Raw genomic sequence first — 26,403 nt, 5'->3', positions numbered from 1 at the left:
GAGTTTCGTAGTGTGCGAGTTGCAGCTTAACTCATGTTGGTTAGTGTAACTTTCTTTCAACATTGATATGAAGTTAAAAACTCGCTGTTGTTGATGACGTATTGTGTGCATGACAACACGAGCTACTATGTCGACATGGCAATTATTTCTTTTTGTGTGGACGCATGGCGAGTAAAAAACAATTAAAATAATGTGCTGTTTTACTCTGTGGTTTTGAAGTCGCCTGAGTGTCTTAATCAGTATATGTTGGTTGTCTTGTCGCTTATTCTCTTCCATATTAATTTGGAAAACTGGAGGTTGGAACAGCATGACTGTCGCTATTTTTAGTTTTCGGTGGGCTTGTTGTTTTCCATGATATAGAAAGCTGGAATATTTTTTTTTTATGCGCACACGAAGAAAAAAATATTTAGACAAAGAAAAAGACTAGAGAAAATTGTTATTCCGATCTGTTATTTCTTTTTTTTTTCTGCACACAAAGAAACAATATGTGTGTTTAACCAGTATTAGTGCGGTTGATGCCATCTTTGTTGTACACGTGGGTTTTGGGTCATTTACTTGTTGCTGACATGTCAAAGAAAAATCAAGACGTTTTTTTTTTCTTTTTTTTGGCTGTACTCAGTCATGGAGGACTGTTTAACCATTGTGTGTGAATGATTGAATAGTTCATTCTGCTGTTGATGTGTTCGCCATTTTATTTGTGAACGGCAAGTATGAGCTAACATCGGATAGACCACGTGTCGGGGTTTACCACTTTGTAGAAATATGCATTATGCATGTTCCAAAAAACCATCAACAATAAAGACCAAGTTTACTGAGTACATTCTTTCTTACCTTGAAAAGGAAAACGCCTTGTTGAGGCGTGTGGAAAAAGCGTGTTTTCACATCTACAATTGGAATGAAAAAGAGATAAATAGAGAACGTAACAGGAAGTAGAGAACGTTGCCTGTCGGACAAATCAGAAATCACAAGGGCAGATAACTGGTGCATACTTGAGATACATTTGTGTGTGTACAACCTATGTAATAGCATATCAGTTCGAAAAACATCTGCCCATATATCCACCCCTCCTCTTTTTCCGTTCTAGGTAAAATATTGGTTCATCTTGAAGAAATGTTTTGCAATCGAAATAATGTTTCAATCTTTAAACAAGTGTTAATATACATGAAATACAAACCAATCGTTGTTCTTTCATATTTTAGGAGGAATTGGACCTAGTAATTCACTCCTGTTCGTTTGTTTGCACTTTTCTCAATAACCAGCTTCGGATTTATTTGAAATTTTGCACAAACATTAGTTAGGGTGACGTGAAACGTATCAGTGCATCATAGAAATTTGATTTCAACAGTTAAACTCCTGTAAAAAGAGAATGATTGAATGACAAAATTGACTTAATAGAAATAGTCACATAATTCAATGAGATTTGGATTAATAGCTAATCAGAAAAAGTGAATGAATGGCTTCCTTAGAAAGAAATACTAAAAAGAAATTTAGAGTAAACAAAGAAAACCCTAAAAATTTCATTTACATATCACCCAATTCTGCTATTTATAAACTGATTCCCACACTGGGAAAAACTTGATATTATTGAAATTCTAAATAAGTAGCCTGTAATGGAACTTCAGTTGATGTCAGTCTCGGTGTCCAAAATTGGGTCGTTGGAAATTTTCTTTGTATCAAGTTCCATGTGTTACTGCTGTGCTTAAAATAACGAAAAACTATATTTTTATTGCTTGCTTGTGGCAAAGAGGAAAGAGAAGGCTGAAGGAAGCACAACAATTGCAGAAGATTGATCTCTTTATTTGTGCTAGTTTATATCACCGTTTTGAAAGGCCAAGCATCCATTTATAAATGCCATTCTGAAATTTCGCCTTTGCCATCAATGTAGCCATGCCCCAATAGCATTTATTTAGAGATAAGTGTATTCCTATCTACAGATATGATCTTTGTATGTGTTTCTGTATGGTAGCAGTAAATATTTTATTTTTTGAAGAGTAGTCTTTTCATGTTGTTCAACTGGGTTTTATTTTTCCTGGCCTGGTGTATGTCTGCGTCAAGTAGGTTTTATTTATTCTTGCCATTTCTGTTACACCAAAACCAATATTCAATACGTACATATTCACAAAATTTCATAGTATAAATGATGGTTCAATTCTATTATTAATATTGATTAGAAATTGTAGTTTAGATGTCCAAATGGAAGTTTTTCAACCGATGGGAAAAATGTCCATATTTCATTTGATGTGGATTATTTGGACTATTGTTCTCATCTTGAGTGTTATTTTTTTACAATGTTTCAACTGATGTAATTTTTTCAGGTATATTTATCAAACCTGGAAATCTTTGTGTTGAACTTGATAATCTACATGACATTTTGAGTGGAACTCTTTGTTTAATTCATGGAAGTAACATACTCTTGTTCCCTCAGCCATGACTGAGCAGAAGTCGTAAGTAATTCGCAATTGTATTCTTTATATTGCTAACACTGATCATTGAACCTTCAACTCCAGAAGAGTTACTTACAACTGGATTTTTACGCAGTACTTTTTCTGTTTGAAATTCCGTGCAGATTACAGAGTGCAACAAGATACAGGCTACATCAACCGAAACATTTTGATAATAATCTGCAAGATGAGAACCATAGTCCGAATAATCCAAATAGTATGAATTATCCATCTTCATCTAAAAAATGTCCATATTTGTTAACGTTTTTTGATGAAATATCATGCAGATTGGGGTTTCTCAATTGAAATTTTTAAACGGTTTGGAAATCAAATGAAAATATGTTTATTCTGTTCTCTAAAATAGGGAGATTTGATTTATTTATCCATTATGTTTTTATGCAGAACTTATCTGTTGCCTCTGAGTACTACCGATATATCAGTATGTTATGCTCTTCCTTTTTTAGCAGCTGAATAATTTGTTATATTTCTAGGAGAATGAAATCCAGGTATGAATATTTGCTGCTGGCTCTATCCGGTGCTTGTCCAGGGCAGTAATTCTTTTGATCTTTTCGCAATTTGATTTTGAGATTCTTTATTTTTCTTATTTATTTTGCTTCTTTGATTTTCTTGTTAAAACATTGTGTATTCCATTGTCTGCCATTTTGTAAAAATCCCCAGTTATATTTTTTCTTTGCTGATTAATGGTTTCATCATGGATTAATACACATTATTTTACTCTGCAAAAATTTGGAAATTACCCCCCCCCCCTCTGCAAATCTAATTAGCTTCATGTATTTTGAATATTTGAATATTGTTTGGTTTGTTATTTGGAGAGGAATTAAAGGATTTCTTACCTGAAACGATCATGTTGATGCATCTGGGGGAATTTTTTTTTTTTTTTACATAGGCATCACCACTTACCAAGGCCAAGAGGCCACTCTAGGATAAGGGTTAAAGAGTGTGCAGGAGACAATTGGACAATATAGTAATTGTTAATGGAAATGCGGTAAATTTGTTAACTTATATGGAACAACTCATCAAAAACTTGTTTACCTTAGACTTGAAGACAACCATATTGTAGTCAGCTGGAAAGCAGGAAAACGGAAGACAATTCCATAGGCGTGCAGTTCTAAGAAAGAAGCTTTGTTCATGGAATCTACGTTTAGGTTTAGGCACAGATAAAGAGCGGGAGAAATTATATATAGTGTTTTCTGCTAGACGGGTGTTGCTTGTGAAAGTTTGGTGTGTGGGGGGGGACCACAGATTGGAGCTCAGTCGAGCACTTGCCATGAAAATAACGATAAAGCAGAGACAAACTTGCAACATCTCTTCTGTGAGAAAGAAGTTACAGGGAAGAGAAAAGGACATCCCCTATGAGACGACAAAGTCTATTTTGAACTCTATCAAGGTAGGATAAGTCCTTTCTAGCAGCTCCTGCCCAGATGTGGCAGCAGTACTCATCCTTGGACATACCTGGCTCTTATATAGGTAGAGAATTGCATCAGCAGTGAGATATCTACTGGATCGATAGAAGGATCCCACCATTTTTCCAACGCAATGGATTTAATGTATATGTTCCATTTCAGATCAGGAGTAAAGATCAAGCCCAGAAGCTTGTCAAAACATGAGGCCTCCCCAAGACGAGAGCCATTCATTTCAATTGATTCCAGATAGGGATTAGAGCATTGAGGACGTAAAGATAAAAGCTTGGTTTTAGATTGATTAAAAGTAACAAGCCACCTCTTTCCCCATTATACCACTTGCTCAAGATCAAAGGAGAGAGAACCAGAGAGAACTTGGCCGTTTACGGTTTTAGATGTGTTACCATAGAGTAGTGTCATCAGCATAAATGTCTAAAAATGATGTAAGGATGTGATTTGGAAGATCATTAATGTAAATCAGGAAGAGAGTTGGGCCCAATATCAGTTTTGCTAGCAGAACACTGTCTCAATCTGTTAGGGATGTGAATTTTACACCTATTTTATTTTTAAATTGAGAGAAAACATTTTTGCTTAAATTGCTAGAACCTCTCACGGATTGTTTTATGAATGAAATCCACATTTTTTGTCAATATGAAGACATTGATTTTCATCTCTTTATAACTTATAATAGTTTTCTCTGAAAACTAAAAATGTTAATTTTGCTGTAAAGATTTAGACTTCAAATGATTCCTAAAGAGGGTAGGGGAGTTGAATGACTTTTGTTTCTCAAAGAATGACTTCCTGTCTTTTTCCTCCTCTCAAATGTGCACTCAACATCTCTCAGTTAAAACTGATGTGAGTTATTTAGGAAAAAATTGTTTTTATCCTGTCTTCCCTCCAACACACATAGGGAGCTGTGACTCGCCAGGTGGGAAATTTATTTTGCTTTCAGTTTATTTTTTTTTGTGATTGGCTATCCACTTTCCTGATAATGTATAATTTACTGTTAATAATAATATTCCTTTTGAAATAATCTCTGTTAAGGTCAATATTATTAAAGGAAAATATAATCCCTACTTCCCACGGACTATTGTCCACAGTCAGTGGATTACAAGTTAAATGCGATCCCCAACTGCAGGATCACAAATCTAACGTAGTTTAGTCTCAGACCCCTTTGAATGTATTCAGGGATTCGCTGAATGTTGGAACGATGCATATGCTGTAAGAATTAATTCTGAGGTGCACCAGAATAGACACAGAACCTAATCACATCCGCAGATTTTCAGAGGTACTAAATTAGGACTTTTGCTCTTAGGGATGTATTTGAGGTTGGTCGTCTGGTCACTGGTCGTTGCTAGTAGATTTTTCTCTTATAAAAGGGCACCATTCGGCAGAAAACCCTTGCCATTGGAAAGGTTTGGTTTGTTGATGTCTGAAAAACTGAATCACTTCCAAAACACGAAAACGGCAAAAAGAATGATTAACAAAATTATTGATAATTGTTTATTTATAAAAAAATAATTATTCAGTTGAATATTCCAATAACATATATACATAGTCTGTATACAAAGAAAGTTAAATAGTAATTTAAATTATTTTTCTTTCTGATTTAAGAATTAAGTTTTGGATTGCTAGAGTCTCTGTTTTCAATTTCATGCTTTTTTTTTTTTACTAAGTTCGTCTGGCTGAAGTTGGAGATTACATTCCAAAATGACATGGATTCCTTGGGCAGAGACAAGGAAACTGATAGTGTGAAAACCTGTTTTTATTGAGCCATTATTTTCTTCCCTCTCTACAACTGCTATTTTATTTTCCCTTTTCCTTCTAATAACCATATGCTATCTTTTCCTTTTTTCTTTTCTCTATGTAAATAACTTTCCCAGAAATATTCACTGCAAGAATTTTTCTGTCAGTAATTTGTCAGAAACACTTTAGTTGACCTTCTTGACACCTCCTGTTTTTACTAGCTGGTCTTTTCAAGCCCACGCGTTGCCTATTTCTATAATAGTTTGTGAGAATCCACCAGCAAGGTCGGTCAACTTTACCTGGGATCCATAATATCACTAGAAAAACAATTTCTTCTATAAAAATAGTTGTCACTGTCAGCAGCTAAATATTCTTTAAATAAAATTTATATCTCTTCTTCACTTTTAAAATTATAGCAAGTTATTTTTAAAACAATATTTTGTCTTATCAAATATTCTTCAAATTAAAACGAAAAATTAAAAATTTACTGAATTCAATGAAATGGGAGTATTTGATTTTGGAACAATTTAATCCCAATCTGATATATTGAATTTTTCAAATAGGAAGTTGTACCCATGTTATGCCCCCTAAAATGTCTTTAAAATATTCTAAAGAAGTTGAAAATTGAAGAATATTTTTTCATTGATGTAGAATTAATATTTCACCAAACTAGAAATATCTGAATTTTCACAAAGGGTTTCCACTCCCACCGACTTTCCCTCTTTGCATAAAAATAAATTAAACTAAATATAATCCATATTACTACCCCTTACACCTAACAGCTGTGTTTCAAAGTTCATAATGATTGGTTATAGTTTAGAAATGTATTTTGTATATGCAACTATATAAACTATTAGCAAACCGCCTGGCATTACCCAGTTGTAAAAGACGCATAAATATTATATTTTAATTCATACAGAAACTGTGACATGGCCATGCAAATATTGTTTTTTGAAACAGTTCACTTCTTGTAAGTAAAAAAAAATACTTGAGCTGGAATTGAAACTGAAACCTAAAGACAGTGAGTCAAGTACAATAACCATAAGTCAACTTGACACGATCTTTAAAAAGTGTTTTCAAACCTACTTATTAACATAAGAATCTCTCATGTGAGTGATTCCTGCATGTGCATTCGTGAAACAGTTGACAGATAAAAATCCAATGACACCCACATACCAATTTTTCAGTTTTGACCCCTTAGCAGCTCTTTTTTCTGGATGAAACCTGATAAAAGTTTTCCACATGTCTGAATACCCTATATACCAAATTTCAAGAATCAAAAATTTGTTGAGTGTATAGATTGAGAATTGTCCTCACACACACATTCATAGATATATAGATATGCATGCCTAACTTTTTTGATATATCAAATATGCTCTTGTCTTTGCAAATGAAGAGAATAAACTCAAAGCTTTATTTGCATAATGCACATTCTGACAACAAAGTTACAATTATTTAAAAAAAAAAATTTTTTTTTTCAAAAGGCGACTTTATATATTTTTTATGTACTAGTGAGTCACCACTTATCAAGGCTCATAGGCTACTCGAGGACAAGGTTAATGATCTTTCAAGAGGATAGTGACACAACAATGTAAGGATTGGTTACAATAGTTGAAGCTAGCGAGAAATTAGATTATTTAAGATGGTGGCTCAACAAAAATTTATCAACAGACGACTGTGTTATAGTCAAATAGGAAGTAGCCCATGGTATTGTTTTACAAATGGATAGCTCTTGGAAACAAACTTTGCTCATGGATAATTTAGGTACATAGAGGGAAAAATTCAAAATAGATGATTTTAGGTGTTACTTTGGTCAACTGTATAACTGATTTTTCTCTGCAATATGAAAATTCAGCTTGGATATGTCAAACAAAAAACTTTGCGTCCATTTTTCCATCAAAAACAATTTAATAACAATATAAAATAAAGAAAAACAAACAAAATGTTTTTATTTTGGCATATCTACCTTTAATGAGATTACAGTATTTCCAAGGTCTATTTGCATTTGGTCCATTTGTCTAGAAGGAATAATGGAAGGGTGCAGAAAAAGAGGAAAATCACTTAGAAGAAGAAAGAGTGATAACATATTTGTGGATTTCCATCAGCTTAACAAAGTATTGAGACATCCTGTCTTGGAGAGAGTTAAGATATGATCGTATTCTGTAGGATGCGGAGAAAATGATGATGAAGAAAAGAATTTTCATCCATTCATTCTTGCGTTCTTCTGCCTTTGTGTTGAGAGTAAAAACATAGAATAAAAATAACCTTTTGTTAAAAGATAACCTAAATTTCTTCCTTCCATTCTTCCATCATAGTTTATATGAAGGTTATCTTGTTGGCAGGTTGTTGTTTTTTCTCATCTGCCCACAAGTGCTTGCTGCATACTCTCTCAAGCACATCTTGGATGATGTTATTCATTGAAATACCAACCCCTCCCCCTCTTTGTTTTTTTGTTTTTTTTTACCTCAAATTAATTATGCTCTATTTTTCTATCTTTCTCTGGACATGAACTCCTTTTTTAAGCTAGTTATTATTTAAGGTAAAATGAATTGTTTGTATTTCATGAATGTAACTTTCTCTCTATATATTTATATATTTGTATTCTTGTAAAAAGAAGTGTTTACATTTTTTTTTATAATATTTTGTATTTATGCACGTCACCAATAGAAAATGAATAAAAAAAATGTTATAAACTTTTATACTTTTTCTATTCATTTTTTATACATTTTCATATAGATATGTTCAAGGTTCGCTACACTGACATGACCAGTTTTCAATCTGTAATTATTAATAACTAAGATCTCTTTGAGTAAAAAAATCTGTCTTTTCAATTAGGTGTTCATATTGAAACAGTTTGTACATGTCTGTATGAATAAATATTAATACAAATAGCTCTATTCATATTTAGTATTGTGCACTATTATATAAACCGTCGGGAATTATCGTCTGAATACATTCTTAATCTGGGCTACCTCTCTCTCTCTCTCTCTCTCTCTCTCTCTCTCTCTCTCTCTATATATATATATATATATATATATATATATATATATATATATATACTAGACCACCCGTGACCCGTTGGGTCAGTACGTTATATTAGCTATGAAATTCATGTATGAGCGTGACACTTGTGGCATAAAGAAAATAGTTTTTTTTTACATAACAGAAGCATTTCTATGAAAGTATATTAAAATGAAAAAAGAATATAGATAGATTTCTATGAGTCGTTCTGTTTATTATAATTGTTATTGTTTTTTAAATTACAGTTACTGAATTATAAGTGGTTGGTCATACTTATAGGTAAATATGCACTGAACAGGTATCATAATCCTTATTATAGTTAAATTCAAATTTTGATATATCATCTTTTAAATGAAATTGTTAGTTGAAAGTACAGAATAATAAAAAAAAACACTCTCCACATGTTAATAATGGCTTTTTAAATAGAAAATGAAAATAAAATGTAACTTTTTTCATTTAATTTAAGCAAGCATTCAGTACCCATTGTGTAAAGGAAAACACTATTTAATGTAATAGAAATGTGTGCATTTACCGATTCAGCTTTCCGTTTGGAAATGTAAGCAGAAATGTAAGCAGACGACTTTAAAAAACATGGGAAGAAGAAAAAGAAATTTTTTTGTAATAACGCCCTCTAGTAAAAAGGTCTGCATTAGTTAAGGGGGATAACTCTATCCAGTTTTACATCGCTCCCTTTTTCTCGCGTACGTAACGAAAACAGAGGGAGTAGGAGTGTTGAAATCTATTAGAGGGAAAGTGAGAGGTGTTTTCTTTCCATAAATTGTATAGGGTAATATTTCATATTATTAATAGATTCATAGATAAATAGATTTTATAATATATATTATAATTATCTATGAATCTATGTATTATTTGTATATATAAATAACTATTTGATCAAATTAAATGAAATTGTTTTTATTAAAAGCGATATAAAAATTCCGGAATTGGAATAACGGATTGAAGACGTTGCTATTTACGCATGCGCAACCGGATGTTGAAAACCGGAAATCTGATTGCAAACATACAAGATCCATAGACTTTTAGTATAATACTAGACCACCCGTGACCCGTTGGGTCAGTACGTTATATTAGCTATGGAATTCATGTATGAGCGTGACACTTGTGGCATAAAGAAAATAGTTTTTTTTACATAACAGAAGCATTTCTATGAAAGTATATTAAAATGAAAAAAGAATATAGATAGATTTCTATGAGTCGTTCTGTTTATTACAATTGTTATTTTTTTTTAAATTACAGTTACTGAATTATAAGTGGTTGATCATACTTATAGGTAAATATGCACTGAACAGGTATCATAATCCTTATTATAGTTAAATTCAAATTTTGATATATCATCTTTTAAATGAAATTGTTAGTTGAAAGTACAGAATAATAAAAAAAAACACTCTCCACGTGTTAATAATGGCTTTTTAAATAGAAAATGAAAATAAAATGTAACTTTTTTCATTTAATTTAAGCAAACATTCAGTACCCATTGTGTAAAGGAAAACACTATTTAATGTAATAGAAATGTGTGCATTTACCGATTCAGCTTTCCGTTTGGAAATGTAAGCAGACGACTTTAAAAAACATGGGAAGAAGAAAAAGAAATTTTTTTGTAATAACGCCCTCTAGTAAAAAGGTCTGCATTAGTTAAGGGGGATAACTCTATCCAGTTTTACATCTCTCTCTTTTTCTCTCTCTCACACATACACGTAACTATTTCTCGCGTACGTAACGAAAACAGAGGGAGTAGGAGTGTTGAAATCTATTAGAGGGAAAGTGAGAGGTGTTTTCTTTCCATAAATTGTATAGGGTAATATTTCATATTATTAATAGATTCATAGATAAATAGATTTTATAATATATATTATAATTATCTATGAATCTATGTATTATTTGTATATATAAATAACTATTTGATCAAATTAAATGAAATTGTTTGTATTAAAAGCGATATAAAAATTCCGGAATTGGAATAACGGATTGAAGACGTTGCTATTTACGCATGCGCAACCGGATGTCGAAAACCGGAAATCTGATTGCAAACATACAAGATCCATAGACTTTTAGTATTATATAGATATATATATAATCGTGAGGATGTGTGTATATGTGAGAGGACACGTTTCAACCTATATGCTCTACAGACTTGAAATTTGCTATATACAATATTCAGACATGTGGAAAATCTTTAATCTGTTTTCATCTGGAAAAAAGGGCTGCTAAGGAATCAACTGAAAAATTGGTATGTGGTAGTGATTGGATTTTTATCAATTTGCTAACTGTTCCACGAATACAAATGTGTGAATAGTTCACATTACAGATTACTTATGTTAAGGATAAAAATACCTTTGAAAGATTGTGTCATGCTGGTGTAATGGTTATCGTATTGATTCATTGTCTTTAGATTTTGGTTTCAATCTCAGCTTGAATATTTTTCCTTTTTTTGTTTACTTACACGAACGAAACAGGTTAGAAAGAAAGCAATACTCGCATGCACATCTATCAGTTTCTTTCCATTTTTATTTTACTTCATTTTTTTTAAGGAATTGAACATTACGTTTAATACCTATGATATTTCTGTTCATAATAAATGAGAATTCTGCATTAATTAAAATATAATATTTATGCATATTTTACAACTGGGCAACGCCGGGTGGACTGCTAGTATATATAGTGACCTTGTCTATCTATGTGCGGAACAGGTTTTGTCAAAATACTCTGTCAATTTTTAGCCTACAGACTTGAAACTTGATATATAGAGAATTCAAACCCGTGGGACAAATTTGATTTAGTTTTTTAGCTGGTAAAAATAGCTGCCAAGTGGTCAAAATAAAAAAAAAATGGAACTTGCCAGGTGTAAGTTGACTAAATGTGTGTCTTCTACGCATGCACAAATATACATCCATATGTTTAACTACATTAATTTCAGATTTTGATATGCATATGGACTTAGCTCACATGATAACGAATAACATTAGAGAGCTATATGTTTTGGTTTCGATTCTTGCTGATGGCATCCAAAACATATTTTGAAAAAAAAAAAAAAAAAACTTTTGAAATCACTAATATATATTGGGTACAATATAACAATCAATAAAGAATTGGCTCTATAATAATAAATACGAAATCTGCATGAATTAACAATATTTAAACGTATATGACGACCGGGCAATGCTGAATGGCTTGCTAGTAATATATATCTGGTTTTGCTTGTTTGCTATTGCTTTTCAAAGTTAACTATTTTGAAATATTTTAAACATTAATTAAAAATAATATTTCATGACTTTTGTAAACGTGAAAATTCATAAACAATACCATTTTGTAATCTGATAATTCTTTGGATTCTTCTGACTACTCATCTTGAGTGTTATTTTCACAACGTTATGGTTGATATTACCTCTGATCTTCTCCAGTTGTATCTTTGTCGATTAAATAGTTCTATTTGAAATTCCATCAAGATTTCTGAGTTCAACAAGATACACCTGAAGAAGGTCAGAGGTAACATCAGCCATAATGAGGTTACATTGACCAAAACATGAAAATAACACTTGTGAAGAGTAGACAATGCATTTTTTTTTTTTTACACGGTGGTTACCACTTATCAAGGCCCGGAAGCCACTCAGGGATAAGGATTATTGCAAGTACAGTACGTTAGTGTGGAGATTCTATGAAGTGTTTACTTAAGGGGGCGATTCATTAGGAATTTGGTAACGTTGGACTTGAAGACATCCAAGTTGTAGTCAGGTGGGAAGCAGGCAGACGGAACAGAGTTCCACAGGCGTGCAGTTCTAAGAAAGAAGCTTTGTTCATGGAATCCACATTTTGATTTAGGCACAGATAAAGAGTGGGGGAAATTTTTGACAGTGGATTCAGCTAGACGGGTGTTTTTCGTGAAAGATTGGCGAGAGGGGACCAGAGATGCGTTATCGGCAGCTCCCATAAATCTTGCTTCTCCTAATTTGTCCTCAGTCCTTATTTAGAATGAGTGATTTTCCTGACAAAGGGAGAAGACAAAATTGTATTCTAGATAGGCATTTTTGCATGATCAGTCGCTGGAAATTTTCTGTTTCTATGTTTTTCCTTGTAGCCATGTCACTAATAAGGCTGTTGGCGGTAAACATTTTAACTGGGCTGACGCTATCCGCCTGATAGTCAGAGACTCAAACCTTGGATTAACCTCTAGGGAGGCTGTCCTATCAGCAGGTGCAAAGTACTAGGCTGCTGTATTGCCATTTTGTGAATGGATTCTGGACCATGCAGTGCTTCTGGTGGGGATTCACAATGCCATATTAGTGGGTAATTGCTACGGCTTTATCTTATCATAAGCTAGAAAAAAAGAAAAATTATATTTCTTTTTCTCCCTGACTTTCTCTCTCTGCCCTGCTCTAGCCGAGTTTGCTGATCTCTTCCACAAATCCCAAAATTCCATCATGAAAAGTTAAACAAAAAACATTTGATTAAATTGAAAACTCCAATTTACAACATAGACCCCCCCCCCACTACTATGTCTCCTTCTCCAACATCAGGGGTCTATGTTCCAACCTTCCAGAGGTTGAAACCCAATCACAGGAGACTAAACCAAACCTATTATTCCTAAGTGAAACTGGCATTGGACTGACTGTTTCTCTAGATAAGTCCGTAATCAAAAGAAACTCTAACTTAATATCAAAATCTGACCCCCAAGATCTCCATGGGCATGCAATATGTGCCTACATGAGAGATGGCTTCCTATGTAGTAGGGACATCTCCAGAGAAGATCCTAACATCCCCTATATTTGCTTCTGGGTTGCACTTGCTCACACCACTGTGTTTATATTTGCCCTCTATCGCCCCCACAACAGCAAAATTACTTTAAGAGCATATCTGAGAAAATTGGCCACATCCTGTCGGCTAACATTCACATTTGTGGAGACTTCAATGTTCATAATGTGGAATGGTTAGTCCACTCAAACAATATAGTTCTGTCACGATTTCTCCATTGCTTGTGACCTAACTCAGAATGTTCACCAACCCACTCATGTGCCCGACACTGATGGCCAGTATGCAAGTCTCTTAGACCTTTTTCTCACAACTTGCCCTGAGCTATGTTCATCTTCCATTCTCTCTCCACTGGGATCTTTCGACCACTCGGTTGTATCAGTTAAGATAAAAATGAAATGTAATAAGTCTTTGTACAGTGTATCTATACTCTATGGCTGACTGGAATAGCTTCTGTACATTTATATCAGAACTACCTCTGCATTTCATATTAAAAAAAAATGTGTCCTCTATAGTATCAGACCTGACGGAATGGTTAATTGTAGGTATAGATCGCTTCATACCTTTCAAAAAATTCCAGGAAAAACCTAACAAACTAATTAAACACCTTGATTCCAGTAAAGCCACTGGCCCTGACGGCAATCTTATTATAGTGCTCAAAAAGCTTAAACCAGAACTAGCCTCCATACTTACAAAGCTGTTTAAGCATTGTCTTATGGAGAATTGCTTTCTAACACCCTGTAAAACCTCATCAGTATGCCTTGTATTTAAGAATTCAGGTGAACGGTCATCAGTACAGACCAATAGTCTCCTGTGCATCATGAATAAGTTACTGGAATCTGTGTTAAATAGAGAAGTAGTCAACCACCTCAGCAAAAATAACCTTAGTGACATGTAATATGGTTTCCGTTCTGCTAGATCTACAGCAGATGTGCTAACAGTTATATCTCATAGGATTAGTGAATCTCTCAGCAGAAGCTTTCTTTCTAGGGCAATTGCTCTTGACATATGAAATGCCTTTGATAGGGTATGACATAAAGGTCTACTTCGCAAGAAATCCAGATACAGTATAGCTGGAAATGTTTTCTCAATTATTAAATCATTTCTCTCTGATAGGTTCATAAGAGTAGTGCTTGATGGGCAGAAATTAGAAGCTCACAGTATTAATGCTGGAGTCTCTCAAGGGTCCATCCTGGGCCTAACTCTCTTCCTGATCTACATCAATAATCTCCCAACTCACATCCTAAGATCATTTGTAGACATTTATGCTGATAACACTACCATCTATGGCAACACTTCAAAGGCTATAAATGATCAAGTTCTCTCTGATTCTCTCTCCTTCAATCGTGACCATGTGGTATAATGGGGAAAGAGGTGGCCGGTTAATTTTAATGCACTTAAAATGAAGCTTCTATCTCTGTATTATTAATGTTCTAGGGTAGGCTAGACTCTTAAGCTTTGGTTGTGTAACTATAAGGGAAAACTTTGATACAACACTATTTCTTTCTTTTTTGCTTATCCTGGCGTTGTTCCTCACTAATCTGAAATTTTTTTCCATTGGCCTCTAGTGTTACAGTTTTCGATAATAAAAATCTGTTCTTTATACATATGTGAACCCTTAATGTGGTTATCTGCTGGCACCACTTCTCTTCATTATTGTTGTTTCATCTAGTGGTTGCTATAGAAATAAGCTGCTTTTTATGAAGAATGAGGACACAAAGAAACATTTGCTGAGAGTTTTCTTCAAGGTTTTATTTGGAGAGAATTGATCCAGGAGAGAGAGAAAGAAAGACTAATGTTATCTTGGTTAATTATTTATTTAATATTCTAACTTACGTGAAACGGATGATTCAAACAGAGAGACATCAAGGTAGCATTCCACTCAGATTATCAAATCCTCTACATTATTTGTGGTGTCACATTCATAGTCTTCCATGGAGAGAGGCTGATTTTGAAAATGTTTGTTTCTTTCAGAAAAACATGACATCATTCGATTCCTACCTTTGTTTTGTCAACAGCATTTGACCTGCTGCTCCCTGCCCCAACTTTATATGACTCCTCTTTGGAAACGATTCTGTTTTGCAGATTAGGGTTATTATAATGCACTCACTGTGATCCTTGTCAAAATTCTACACTAGCTAATTTAATCGCTATTGACATAAAGTCCCTAATATGTAACACAAGCAATGCTGGTTTAATGGGTTAGGATTGCGCAACCTTTGCTTTACTATAATCTTCTTGTGCAGGCACCCCCGTCTCTTAAAACTAAAATGAAGCCAACTCTTTTTAATAAAATTGTTTTCCATTTTTTTATATTTGAAAAAAAACCTGGTCAGAGATAAATTAGTTTGGAAGTAAATTTCTACAAACCGTCCAACACATGGCAGTATGTAAACAAAAATGTTATACTAAATATGATGATGATGGAGGTTGTTTTACTGTTTTTGTTTATTTCTTTCCGCATTCATACAATGATCAGATCCTAATTGAAATATTGTCAGAGATTCATCTTTGGATGAGAAATTATTAAATTTTGAAACTTCTTATGATTTAAAATTACAAGAATTGGTTAATGTTAAGGCTATTATTAAAAATTAAAAATGTTGGTTAATGTTAAAGCTATTATTAAAAATTAAAAAAATTGGTTAATGTTAAAGCTGTTATTAAAAATTAAAAAAATTGGTTAATGTTAAGGCTATTATTAAGAATTAAGAAATTGGTTAATGTTAAGGCTATTATTAAAAATTAAAAATGTTGGTTAATGTTAAAGCTATTATTAAAAATTAAAAAATTGGTTAATGTTAAAGCTGTTATTAAAAATTAAAAAAATTGGTTAATGTTAAGGCTATTATTAAGAATTAAGAAATTGGTTAATGTTAGAGCTATTATTAAAAATTAAAAAAATTGGTTAACATTAAAGCTATTATTAAAAATTAAAAAAATTGGTTAATGTTAAGGCTATTATTAAAATTAAAAAAATTGGGTAATATTAAAGCTATTATTGCTGTCATAACGCAATTGTGATTCATCTAAATGATCATCATGAGTTGTATCTTCTGGTTGATGCAGATTGCGAACCCACATGACTTTTTGCCATTCCTTCCAATCCAGGGCAAGTCAGTTGATGGACGCCCAACTTTTCAGAGATGTCCAATCAAAAACATTTTCTCTTCACCTTATCTTTTGTCAAAGCATAACTTTGGCAGGCCAATGGTTGATCGTTTGACATGGCCAAAAAGTTTAAGGGTTTTATTTTTTATTTTTATCAAATAGAGGGGTTAGGGAAGTAATTTGATGAAGAGTGAATATTTGGTTTTATTTTCGATTAGATAATGTCCCATAATAAAACATATTACGTGATTTTGAAACACCTCAATGCGATTGGCTAGTTTTTTAGTCCATGTGATACAATCAGGGCCATATAGAACTACTGGGAGGTCAGGAATTTTTTAAAAAACTAATTCGCTTGTATCATTTAAATTTGAAGAAACAACCCTCAAATTTAAATGATATAAAGGAAGTAACTTGTTTAAAAAATCCTCTGCTTCATTGCTTTTGTTTGCATATATTGAAGCTTATAAGTTGTTGAATAATTTGAGTTTTTAAAAAATCTGGCTGTTTTTTTTCTAAGTCTTAGCAGTAAGCTGTGTTTTCAGAACATATTAAAAATAATTTCCCTCTGGATCCTCTCTAAATCATAGTTCAAAAAAATGTTAAATTCTTTTTTTAAATAAACAGATAAACTGTTTTAAAAGACCACTTGAAGGTACAAACATTTTATTAAATGAAACAAAAAATCATTCAGGTTTTTCCTTTAGTTCTTTTGACATCTTTTTTTTTTTTTTCTCTTTTTGTAATTGAAATGTATCTTAATTTCGGATCTTAGAAAATTCATCATCTGAGACTGAAGGATCCTTTTTTTTTTTTTTTGTAATTGAAATGTATCTTAATTTCGGATCTTAGAAAATTCATCATCTGAGACTGAAGGATCCTTTTTTTTTTTTTGTAATTGAAATGTATCTTAATTTCGGATCTTAGAAAATCCATCATCTGAGACTGAAGGATCCTTTTTTTTTTTTTTGGTGTGTGTGTTTTCTCTATAAGTTGAATACCCGTACCCTCTTATTGGTATTTTGAGGATATAAGCTGGTATTGTTATTCGCATGCAGGAGAACTCTTCAATGTGAGATGCTTAGGTGTGTGGTAATCCAATGTTGATAAAATTGGCAGAAGCTCTTATTTTTAAAATTTGATTGATACCAAACAAGGCACATTGCCACTGCGACATAAAAAGAGCTATTGTGAATTAGGGACCAAATTGTGGGAAAATCAAGATGTTTGGTCATATTATATTTAAATTTCTATATGTTGGTACAATCAGGGAAACAGTAAATAGGGAAGGAATATCAAAGGCTAACAGTTTTAGAAAAAGATTAAAGTAGAAAACCTACAGTGAAAGAGTAGGATGTAGTTGATTGTTGAGTTGGTTGGGAGTATTTATGCTGGGGAGGGGGGCACCAGTATAGCAACTTCGTTGAAGCACGTTCTATTAAAATACTTGTAAAACAAGCAAGGGGATGCAACAATGCGGCTGGGGTTTAGTAGATAGTTTGGGGTCTATTCGAATAGAGGTCCTTTTTTTTGCACCCGATACAAAGTTATTGACTCTCAAAGTCTGACCCAAATAGCATTGAAGCTGATAAATCAAACTTTGTTTCTGAATAGTCAATTTTTCTTTGTTATTGTTGTACCATGTTATTGGCAATATAATAACATACTTTATTACAAGTTTTTTTTTCTGAAAGTAGAAATCAGCAAGGGCAATAACTCATGTTTAATTGAATAATATAATAAAAGGTGTCTACCTGAGAATTAAGTTTTTCTTTTTCTGTTCAAAAATGTGCAAACCAATAAAAATTAAGAACTAAAATAACTTCTGTTCAGGAAAATATTACTGTATTAAATTTACCAAATTTTGCAAAGAAAACTTAATGAATGGGTTTTGGTGCATTGCTTTTTGCTTTTTTACAGATGGCTTGATCTTTTCTATTACTCTTCAAGAAATGTACTTTCTTCAGTTGCTGGTGCCTTTTCAAGAAAAAAAACTTGCATCATTTTTTAGTTTTTCATTTGCTTTATTGTTGTTGTTGTTATTTTTATTTCTGCTTGTTCAAATTGTAAACAAAAAATTTTTATTTTGCATATAAAAAAAAATTGTTTAGCATTTGTATTGTTTTTCTTTGGATTATTGTTTGCAAGGACTCATGGCATAATGGACCAAGTACTAGGTAAAGTTCATTTTTGAGTGCAACTCTTCTGGAGATTAAAGGTTCAATTTAAGCAATAGTAAAGGTACAATTGCGAGATTGCTTAAGATTTCTACCCAGTCATGGCTGATGGAACTTGAGCATGCTACCACCATGAAAAGTTCTGTATGAAATTCTGTGCAGATTCTGAAGTTCAACAGTAAGATTTATGAGTTCAATAAAATATACCTGGAAAATGTTAGAGGTTACATCAGTCGAAATGTTATGAAAGTAATGCCCAGCATAAGATTAGTATAAGTATTTCAAATAATTTTAATAATGTATGTTGTCCTCACAGTTGATATCTTTTTTGACTATGCTTCAGTTGATGTGCCTGCTAGCCTGTTTTTTTTTTTTTTTTTTAAATTTTTATTTCGGATCTAATATTCGTAGATGAGGTTTTCCTTCTATTCAAAGTTGTTGATTAGTCGTATATGTTCAATACTTAAATCTAATGAATTACAGGTGATATAAAGTTGTTGGGTATCGTGGAAAGAGAAGCGCTCACCTGTATATGTATAATAAAATGATAGAGAACCGTATAGGTGGAAAAAATGTTTGAAAAAATCCACTTATATTGTATGTTTTACATGATCAATAGAACTTGTATAGATATATGAGTTTAATAACGAAAATATGCAAACGGGAGGAAGCATATCTTGGCTAGCCTGGGAGGATGTTATGACGAACAAACATATACTATCTTTGCCTCCAAGAAGGAGTTAATGCCTGGGAGAATAGTATCATGACTATAAAACAGATACTATAGTCCATCCCTAAAGGAGGAGGTAATTCCTGGGAGAATTGTCTCACGATAGAACAGATCCTCCTAAATTGAGCATTGAAAAATAACGCATTAGCCTGAACTAAACTAAATTGAGCATTTAAAAAAAAAATACAATAACTGAATAGAGATAATAGTATATTGTTGGCTTCAGACACGGATACCAAATCTCCATTAGTACGAGATAGATGAGAAAAGTTGATGAAAAAAAAAATAGTACTAAAAGATTTAAGAGAAGAAAAAAATTAATGCAACCGTTTGTCATGCTTTGCGTGATTGCTTATCCAAGGGTTTCCCAAAGCGGGATCCATGAGTGAGGTTGCAGGCATTTAATTATTGATCTTTTTTACTGGAAAGAGATATGATACATAACTACAAGTGTTTCTGGATGCTTCACGAAAATAAAAAATAAATTAAAAAAATGCAACAAATTTTGATTTAATCAAGAACAAAAAATGGTTGTAAGCATATATACATTAATTGTTAAAATTTGAAATTAACATTAATATTTATTTTAGAAATTATCTTGTTAGTGCTCCATGAAAAACCTTTGCCCTGCTCTAGGGGTTCCATGGTGTCCTAAACTTTGGAAAACTCTGGCTTATGCCATGTTAATCACAAACTCAACTGAATTAGGATTGTTAATTAAGGTGTGGCAGTGAATTATGTAACAGTTTAAAACAGGCAGTTCATGGACAGTTTTTAGCTTGCGACAGTTGTAGGTAGGTTATGGCCTGGAATAGATGAGGAAATGAATGGATTAACCGACTGATGAATGCAGCCTCAACAAACAAGATGTGAATGTTAAAGCTTAAAGGATCATTTCCCATAATGGTCCCACACATGCATAGCGTAACTGATATTTACAGAAAGTGTCAGTTTGTGTTTATTTTTCTTTTTTGCATTCCTTTATTTATTTATTTATTTATTTTTATACTAGTTAACCTGTGCTCGCCTTTTCAGCAGTTGCCAGTGTGAGAGATGATGATATGGCCAGAAAAAATAAAAAAAAGAAGAGCACGGAAACAATGTTGGGGGTTGACAACTTGTTGAGCAGGGGAGTATGTAGTTGCACAGTTAAATACAATAACAAATAATTGACAAAATATTTGGATCAACAATCGACATGAAGAAGGCAGAGTAAACATTGTCTGAAACGTATACCAAAAAAATGAAATAGCAGCACTGAGGACAATAGTCCAAATAATAACAATGCAATTTATGTTTCGGATGAAATTTAATAATTTTTGTTTATTTGGATGACTATTTTCCTCTTGGAACGTTTTGGATGATGTTCATCTTTCTAAATTTGTCAAAGATTTTTGAATTTGGAAATATGCACCTGAAGAAAGTTGGAGATTGGCTGAAATGTTTTGATAAGAATATCGACGTTGAGAATAGTAGGTCACATGATGCAATGTAATATATTTTTTTTTGGCTTTACGCTTTTTTTTTTTTTTTTTTTAATGACGATTATTTGGATTATTATTCTTCGGACTACTATTCTCATCTTGGGGATTATTTTCACAATGGCTGATATAACCTCCAACATCATTTAGGTGTATATTGTCGAACTCAGAAATCTCGATTCATGGAATTTCGAATGGAACCCTTTATTTAATCCATGAGGATAGCATGTTCTTATCAATCCTCATCTAAAAAATTCAAAAACATGACATTCGGTTATTTAAAAAAAAAGTTTCAATCAAATCACCTTTCATTCTTCTCTATAGTAAAGTAGTTAATCCTAATGTTTTCAATCTTTCCTTGGAACTATTTCTTGTACTCTTTATTAGATTTGTCTCCGTTCTTATATGCTTTCCAATCTCGGTATTTGCATTCCAATTTCCATGTCTGGACACTGTGGCTCTGGCCAAAGTGAAAAATATGAGGTCTTAGAGCTTTTTATATCTTTTAAGACAATGTTTGGCTCCCTTTAAATAATATTCCTAACCTTTCATCCAATCATTTCAGTTGCCCTTGATACAGTAGACAAAATAACATTACTATCTTTTAAAAGTATTATCACGGTGCAAAAAATGAATTTGAATAATTTTCACACTCTCTGCCCAGTTCCAGCCTTTGTTGCATCTCTGTCCTTGTTTTACAAATACTTCCACGGAATTTGCTCCCACAAACTTACTGCACTTGTTACTCTTCAATGTAAATACTCGTCCAACTAGCAGCAAATCCCCCCTCCCCCCTTCACAGTAGAGGTCTCTAAATGCCAGAAGATTTTTCACTCTAATACCTTCTTTCCTCAGGCTGCTTGCCTTTTAAAATGCCATCCCTACTCTATTTCCCTACTGTAATAATATAGAAATTTAAATGTAATGTGAACAAACATCCTCACCCAGATTGTTCCCTATAAATTTGATCCCTATCACAGTAGCCCTTATGTTTCAACAGCAACATAAAAAAATATAAAGTCCAACTTCCAAATGGTATTTCTCGGGTACTTTTTGATTTGCTTGTTTTTTTTTCTTCATTTTATTTTTAAATGTTTTAATAAATTCAAATTACAACTGAATTTTTTTTTTTTTTGCTTATCCATAATTTTGTTTTCATTTTTGTTGTCCCAAAAAAATTTGTCCAGTTTTGAGCCCCAAAATTGAAACCAATTTTTGAATGGAAAAATGGATGCATGTTTGTGTTTGATAATTTTTGAATTGTCTTTTAAGTAAAATGAATTTAAAGCAAATTTTTTTTGTTTTTTTTTTTATGTAGAACCTTCTCGCCATTTTGGAATTTGTTGAAATCTCTTGTGGAAAAACTGGCCACGTTACATATGCAATTGGTCTATTCATGGTCGGAACTCATCAAAGATGTTGTCCGCTACAATGAAGAACAACACAAACGGCACAAAAATGTAAGTAACAAATCCATGTTCTTTGATTGGTTAATAATTTCATATGACTGTCTTATAATATATTCTAAACTAGCAGATGTTTTTTTACATCAATTTGTATAATTTACTTTTAATAACATTCTTTTTGACGTGTTGTCTGCCAGTGTCAATACTATTAAGGAGACAAAAATGACTTTTCTAACATAAAAATAATTACCATTGTCCGCTAAATATTCTTTAAAAAAGTAAAACGAGTATCTCTTATTTAAAATTAGCAGAGTGACCTAACGTTGTCTGGGATTGAATGATGAACAGCGAATATTTCACACTCCCATATTTTTATTGTCATTGAAATCGATGTTCGGCCTTTCGGCTTGTGTGGTAATAAAACTTCTCAAATACACTCGTGATGTTAGGCTGTGTAAGGTGTTAACTTTATTCAAAATCGTCTGTTTCTTCTTTCATCGGATTTTTTTGATTATTGATACTATTGAAGACATTCCGACACAAAACCCATCTAAGAAGACTGTCATTCACATAAAGTACCGTTGTGTGAAATCTCATGAAAATCGAGTCAGATACGCAGACAAAGTTTGTTTTATATAATAGTGAAGATAGAGATTATAGAAATTTAATTCTTTAAAAAAAAAAACAAAAAAATGATTCGTTTTTATAAAAAAATTTGATCTGTTTTTAAAAAAAAAATTTGATCTGTTTTTATAAAAAAATTTGATTCGTTTAAAAAAAAAAAAATTTGATTCGTTTTTTAAAAAAAAGTAAATTCTTTTTTAAAAAAAAAAATTTGATTCGTTTTTAAAAAAAAATTTAATTCTTTTAAAAAAAAAAAAAATTTGATTCGTTTTAAAACAAAAAAAATTTGATTCGTTTTAAAACAAAAAAAAGCTATTCTTTTTAAGTGCGTGTAAAAGGTGATAACGTACAGCTGAACCTGACATGCCCAAGTATAGCCAGACGTGTGAAAATTCCACCAAATGAGAATAATCAGCAATCATGTTTTGACTAGCAGGACCTGTTTCTTTTTAATTTTTTTTTTTCCATTTTTACCTCAAACAAGGCACAGTGCCACTTTGATGTCTACTATCGTGGCCATAAGTTGCAGGGATACTATGTAGGGAGTTGAGTAGATGTCTGTTCACATTACACTTAAACTTCTGCATGTCACTACAGTTAGGAAAGCTGGAACCCAAAAGGGAGTTCCAAAGTCTCGCAGTTCTGGGGAAGAAGCTATTAGAGTAGAAAGCATTTTTGCATCTAGGGATCTCTACTGTGTAGGGGTGGGATTTTGCTGTTGGATGTATTTACGTTGAGGGAGTACAAGGGCTTGTAGTTTGTCTGAGCACTCACAATTAAAATACTTATAGAACAGACAGAGAGATGCAGCAGTTTGTTGATGAGACAGAGAGACTGAAGCCTAACTGACAGTTCAGGACCTATCAGGTTGGCAACTCTCTTTTGAACCTTGTCCAAGAACGAAAGACTAGTAGCGGATACATCAGCCCAAATGTGACAACAATGCTCCATACATGGATGAATGGTGGCTCTGTAGAAGTACAGAATACTTTCAGGCATAAGTAACTTTTTAGCACGGTAGAGAGAGCCCACCTTCTTTGCAGCGGCCCTGGTAATGCTCTCAATGTATCTGTTCCAACTCATGTTCCCTATGAATGTTAAGTCTCAATTTTTGTTTCCATTCTACTACAGATTGGAGGTCTTCCTCTAGTATTTCTGCTATTTCCTTAGATATGTGTTCATTTGTTTTTCCCTTGTGCCTGTTATAGAGCATAGTGTGATCAGCAAATATACCCATGTCAGAGACAGTTTTATCAGGGAGGTCATTTATGAATATTAAGAATAATAAAGATCCAAGGATAGACCCCTGAGGTACACCCACATTTATATTGTTTAGATGTACGACCGTCAAGAACAATCTGGATTCTTCTCTTATTTAAGAAGAATTTAGTTAAGTATTTGTCGAGTGATATCGTATGATCTGATTTTCCTGAGAAGACAATTGTGCCAAATCCTATTAAAAGCCTTAGATATATCTAGGGCTCTACCATCCTCTGGTTTGTCCAGTATATGGTATGTACGTTCAGAGATTACAGTTAGGATATCTGCTGTAGAACAGGCTTGCTTAAATCCATATTGTTGATCGATCAGACGTTTAGCAGCTGTAAAGTGATGGATTAGAGCTTAGTTAATTATGGACTCAAATATTTTGGTGAAAAGCGGGAGGAGACTAAGAGGGCGATAATTTAATGAGTCAGTTCTTTCGCCAGAATTCTTGTAAATTGGTACCACAGAAACAGTTTTCCACCAGTCAGGAAAGCAAGATTCGTAAAGGCATTTGTTGTAAAGGTTGGAGAGGACTGGAGCAACATCAGCGGAGCATTTTTTTTTGATGAACACAGCAAATATGAGTTTATCAACATTTCTATAAAAATAGTGTCCATTATATTTTGTTTCTCGGTATTGCTCAAGGAGATGTAAAAGAATGTTAAGTAAAAATGAAAGGTACTTGTACAGTTTAATCAAGATATTAAAACATGAAACTATTGAAAAAAAGTTATATGTACGTACTCTTTATGGAATGAAGTTTGCTGAAAAAAAATTTCACTTCATTTGATCAAGTAGTTTTTTTTTTTACAATGGAAAAACAATTTTTTATGACAGCGAGCTGAAGGTAGCCATGTTTGAATTTTTAGACCACAAGGAAGGGAGGGAGGGCTCCATGGGAGATAACTCGGTCTAAAACGCTGACACCAACCTCCTCATGTTAAATAATAGCTTTTCTTCCTTCCTCGTGGTCTAAAAATCGAAACATGGCTACCTTTTGCTCGGTGTTATAACATTATTTTCCGCTGTACAAAAAAAAAAAAAACTACTTGATCAAAGTAAGTGAAAATTTTTTTTCTGGATAACTTAATACCATGACAGATATGTACTATATATATATATATATATATATATATATATATATATATATAGATATGAATAAAAAAGAATGCGAAAAGTATAAAAGCTTATAACTTTTCTTTATATATTTTTTTTTTTTATACTTTCATTTTTTTTAATGTCTTGTACAAGTATCAAATAAATGAATAAATAAATAAATATTCCTTTTGGATTGATAAGCGTAATAAATTATTTATTTATTTTTTTTTGGACAGAAAAATCAATAACACGCAGCAAATATGAGTTTATTAATATTTCTATGAAAATGATGTTCATTATGTTTTAAATATAGAACTAACCCAAATGAGATAAATTAATAATTACTAATAAATATTCAGAAAGTAATATTATGCTACATAGTTCAATATAAATAATAAAATCATATTGTAAGAGATAATCTTCAATTTACTTCTTTAGTCCAGCATCTCTTGGCAGCCCCCCCCCCTTCTAATGTTCACGTTTTTACATAATGTTTTGCTAACTTTCTTTAGTAAAGAACCACTGCATGTTGAAATTACAGTTTCTTTTTCATACTGTTACAACAATGATCATGTATTATTATTATAATGATGTTTGAAAACAAGACTACATCAAAAGGAGGTCACTCTCATTTTCTTTTCTAGAGTTGTCAAATTGGCCTTTTAAAAGCCAAATTTTGCGAATTTAGCCTATTTTGAAGGAGTTTGGTTTTCAAAAATTAAATTATATTTAGTCTCTTTCAAAGCGTAACATACGGACTAATCTTCATAGATAGATAGATGACTCTTGGGTATCATTTCCACACAGGAGTAGATGACTCTTACCTGTAATTAATTGTTGATATAAAACAAAACAATTGTTTTATTCTTTCTTTTTCTGCTTTTTTCTAAAGATGAAAGAAACGGAATCTGCAACGTTAGAAGTTGTGCAATCTATTCAACAAACGACAACTGCTCTCCACAAAGTAAGTCTTTAAACATTTTTTCAATAGACATGTTCTCTTTTTTTACTTATTTGATCAAGATCATTCATTTATCGTAGAAATTTTAATTTCAGGTTTTTGCCCAGAATTCTCCCTATATTAAAAAGCAAATAAATAAAGAAAAATCTTTATGAT

The 26,403-nt window shown here is 32.5% G+C and overlaps 1 protein-coding gene across 3 annotated transcripts in view; it reads left to right on the top strand.

Moving 5' to 3' along the window:
* Positions 1-26,403, top strand: part of LOC145296668 (F-BAR domain only protein 2-like) — a 218,725-nt gene that overhangs the window by 72,136 nt on the left and 120,186 nt on the right. For all 3 annotated transcript variants that reach the window (XM_080142609.1, XM_080142611.1, XM_080142610.1), the window contains exons 4-5: positions 22,211-22,352; positions 26,179-26,250. In XM_080142609.1, the coding sequence (XP_079998735.1) occupies positions 22,211-22,352; positions 26,179-26,250 (214 nt within the window). The remainder of the gene's footprint in view (positions 1-22,210; positions 22,353-26,178; positions 26,251-26,403) is intronic.

The sequence above is a fragment of the Euprymna scolopes genome, chromosome 17 (assembly GCF_053919585.1).
Source record: "Euprymna scolopes isolate OS-2025 chromosome 17, ASM5391958v1, whole genome shotgun sequence".
Lineage (NCBI taxonomy): Eukaryota > Metazoa > Mollusca > Cephalopoda > Sepiida > Sepiolidae > Euprymna > Euprymna scolopes.
This window is presented reverse-complemented; position numbering and strand designations above follow the sequence as displayed.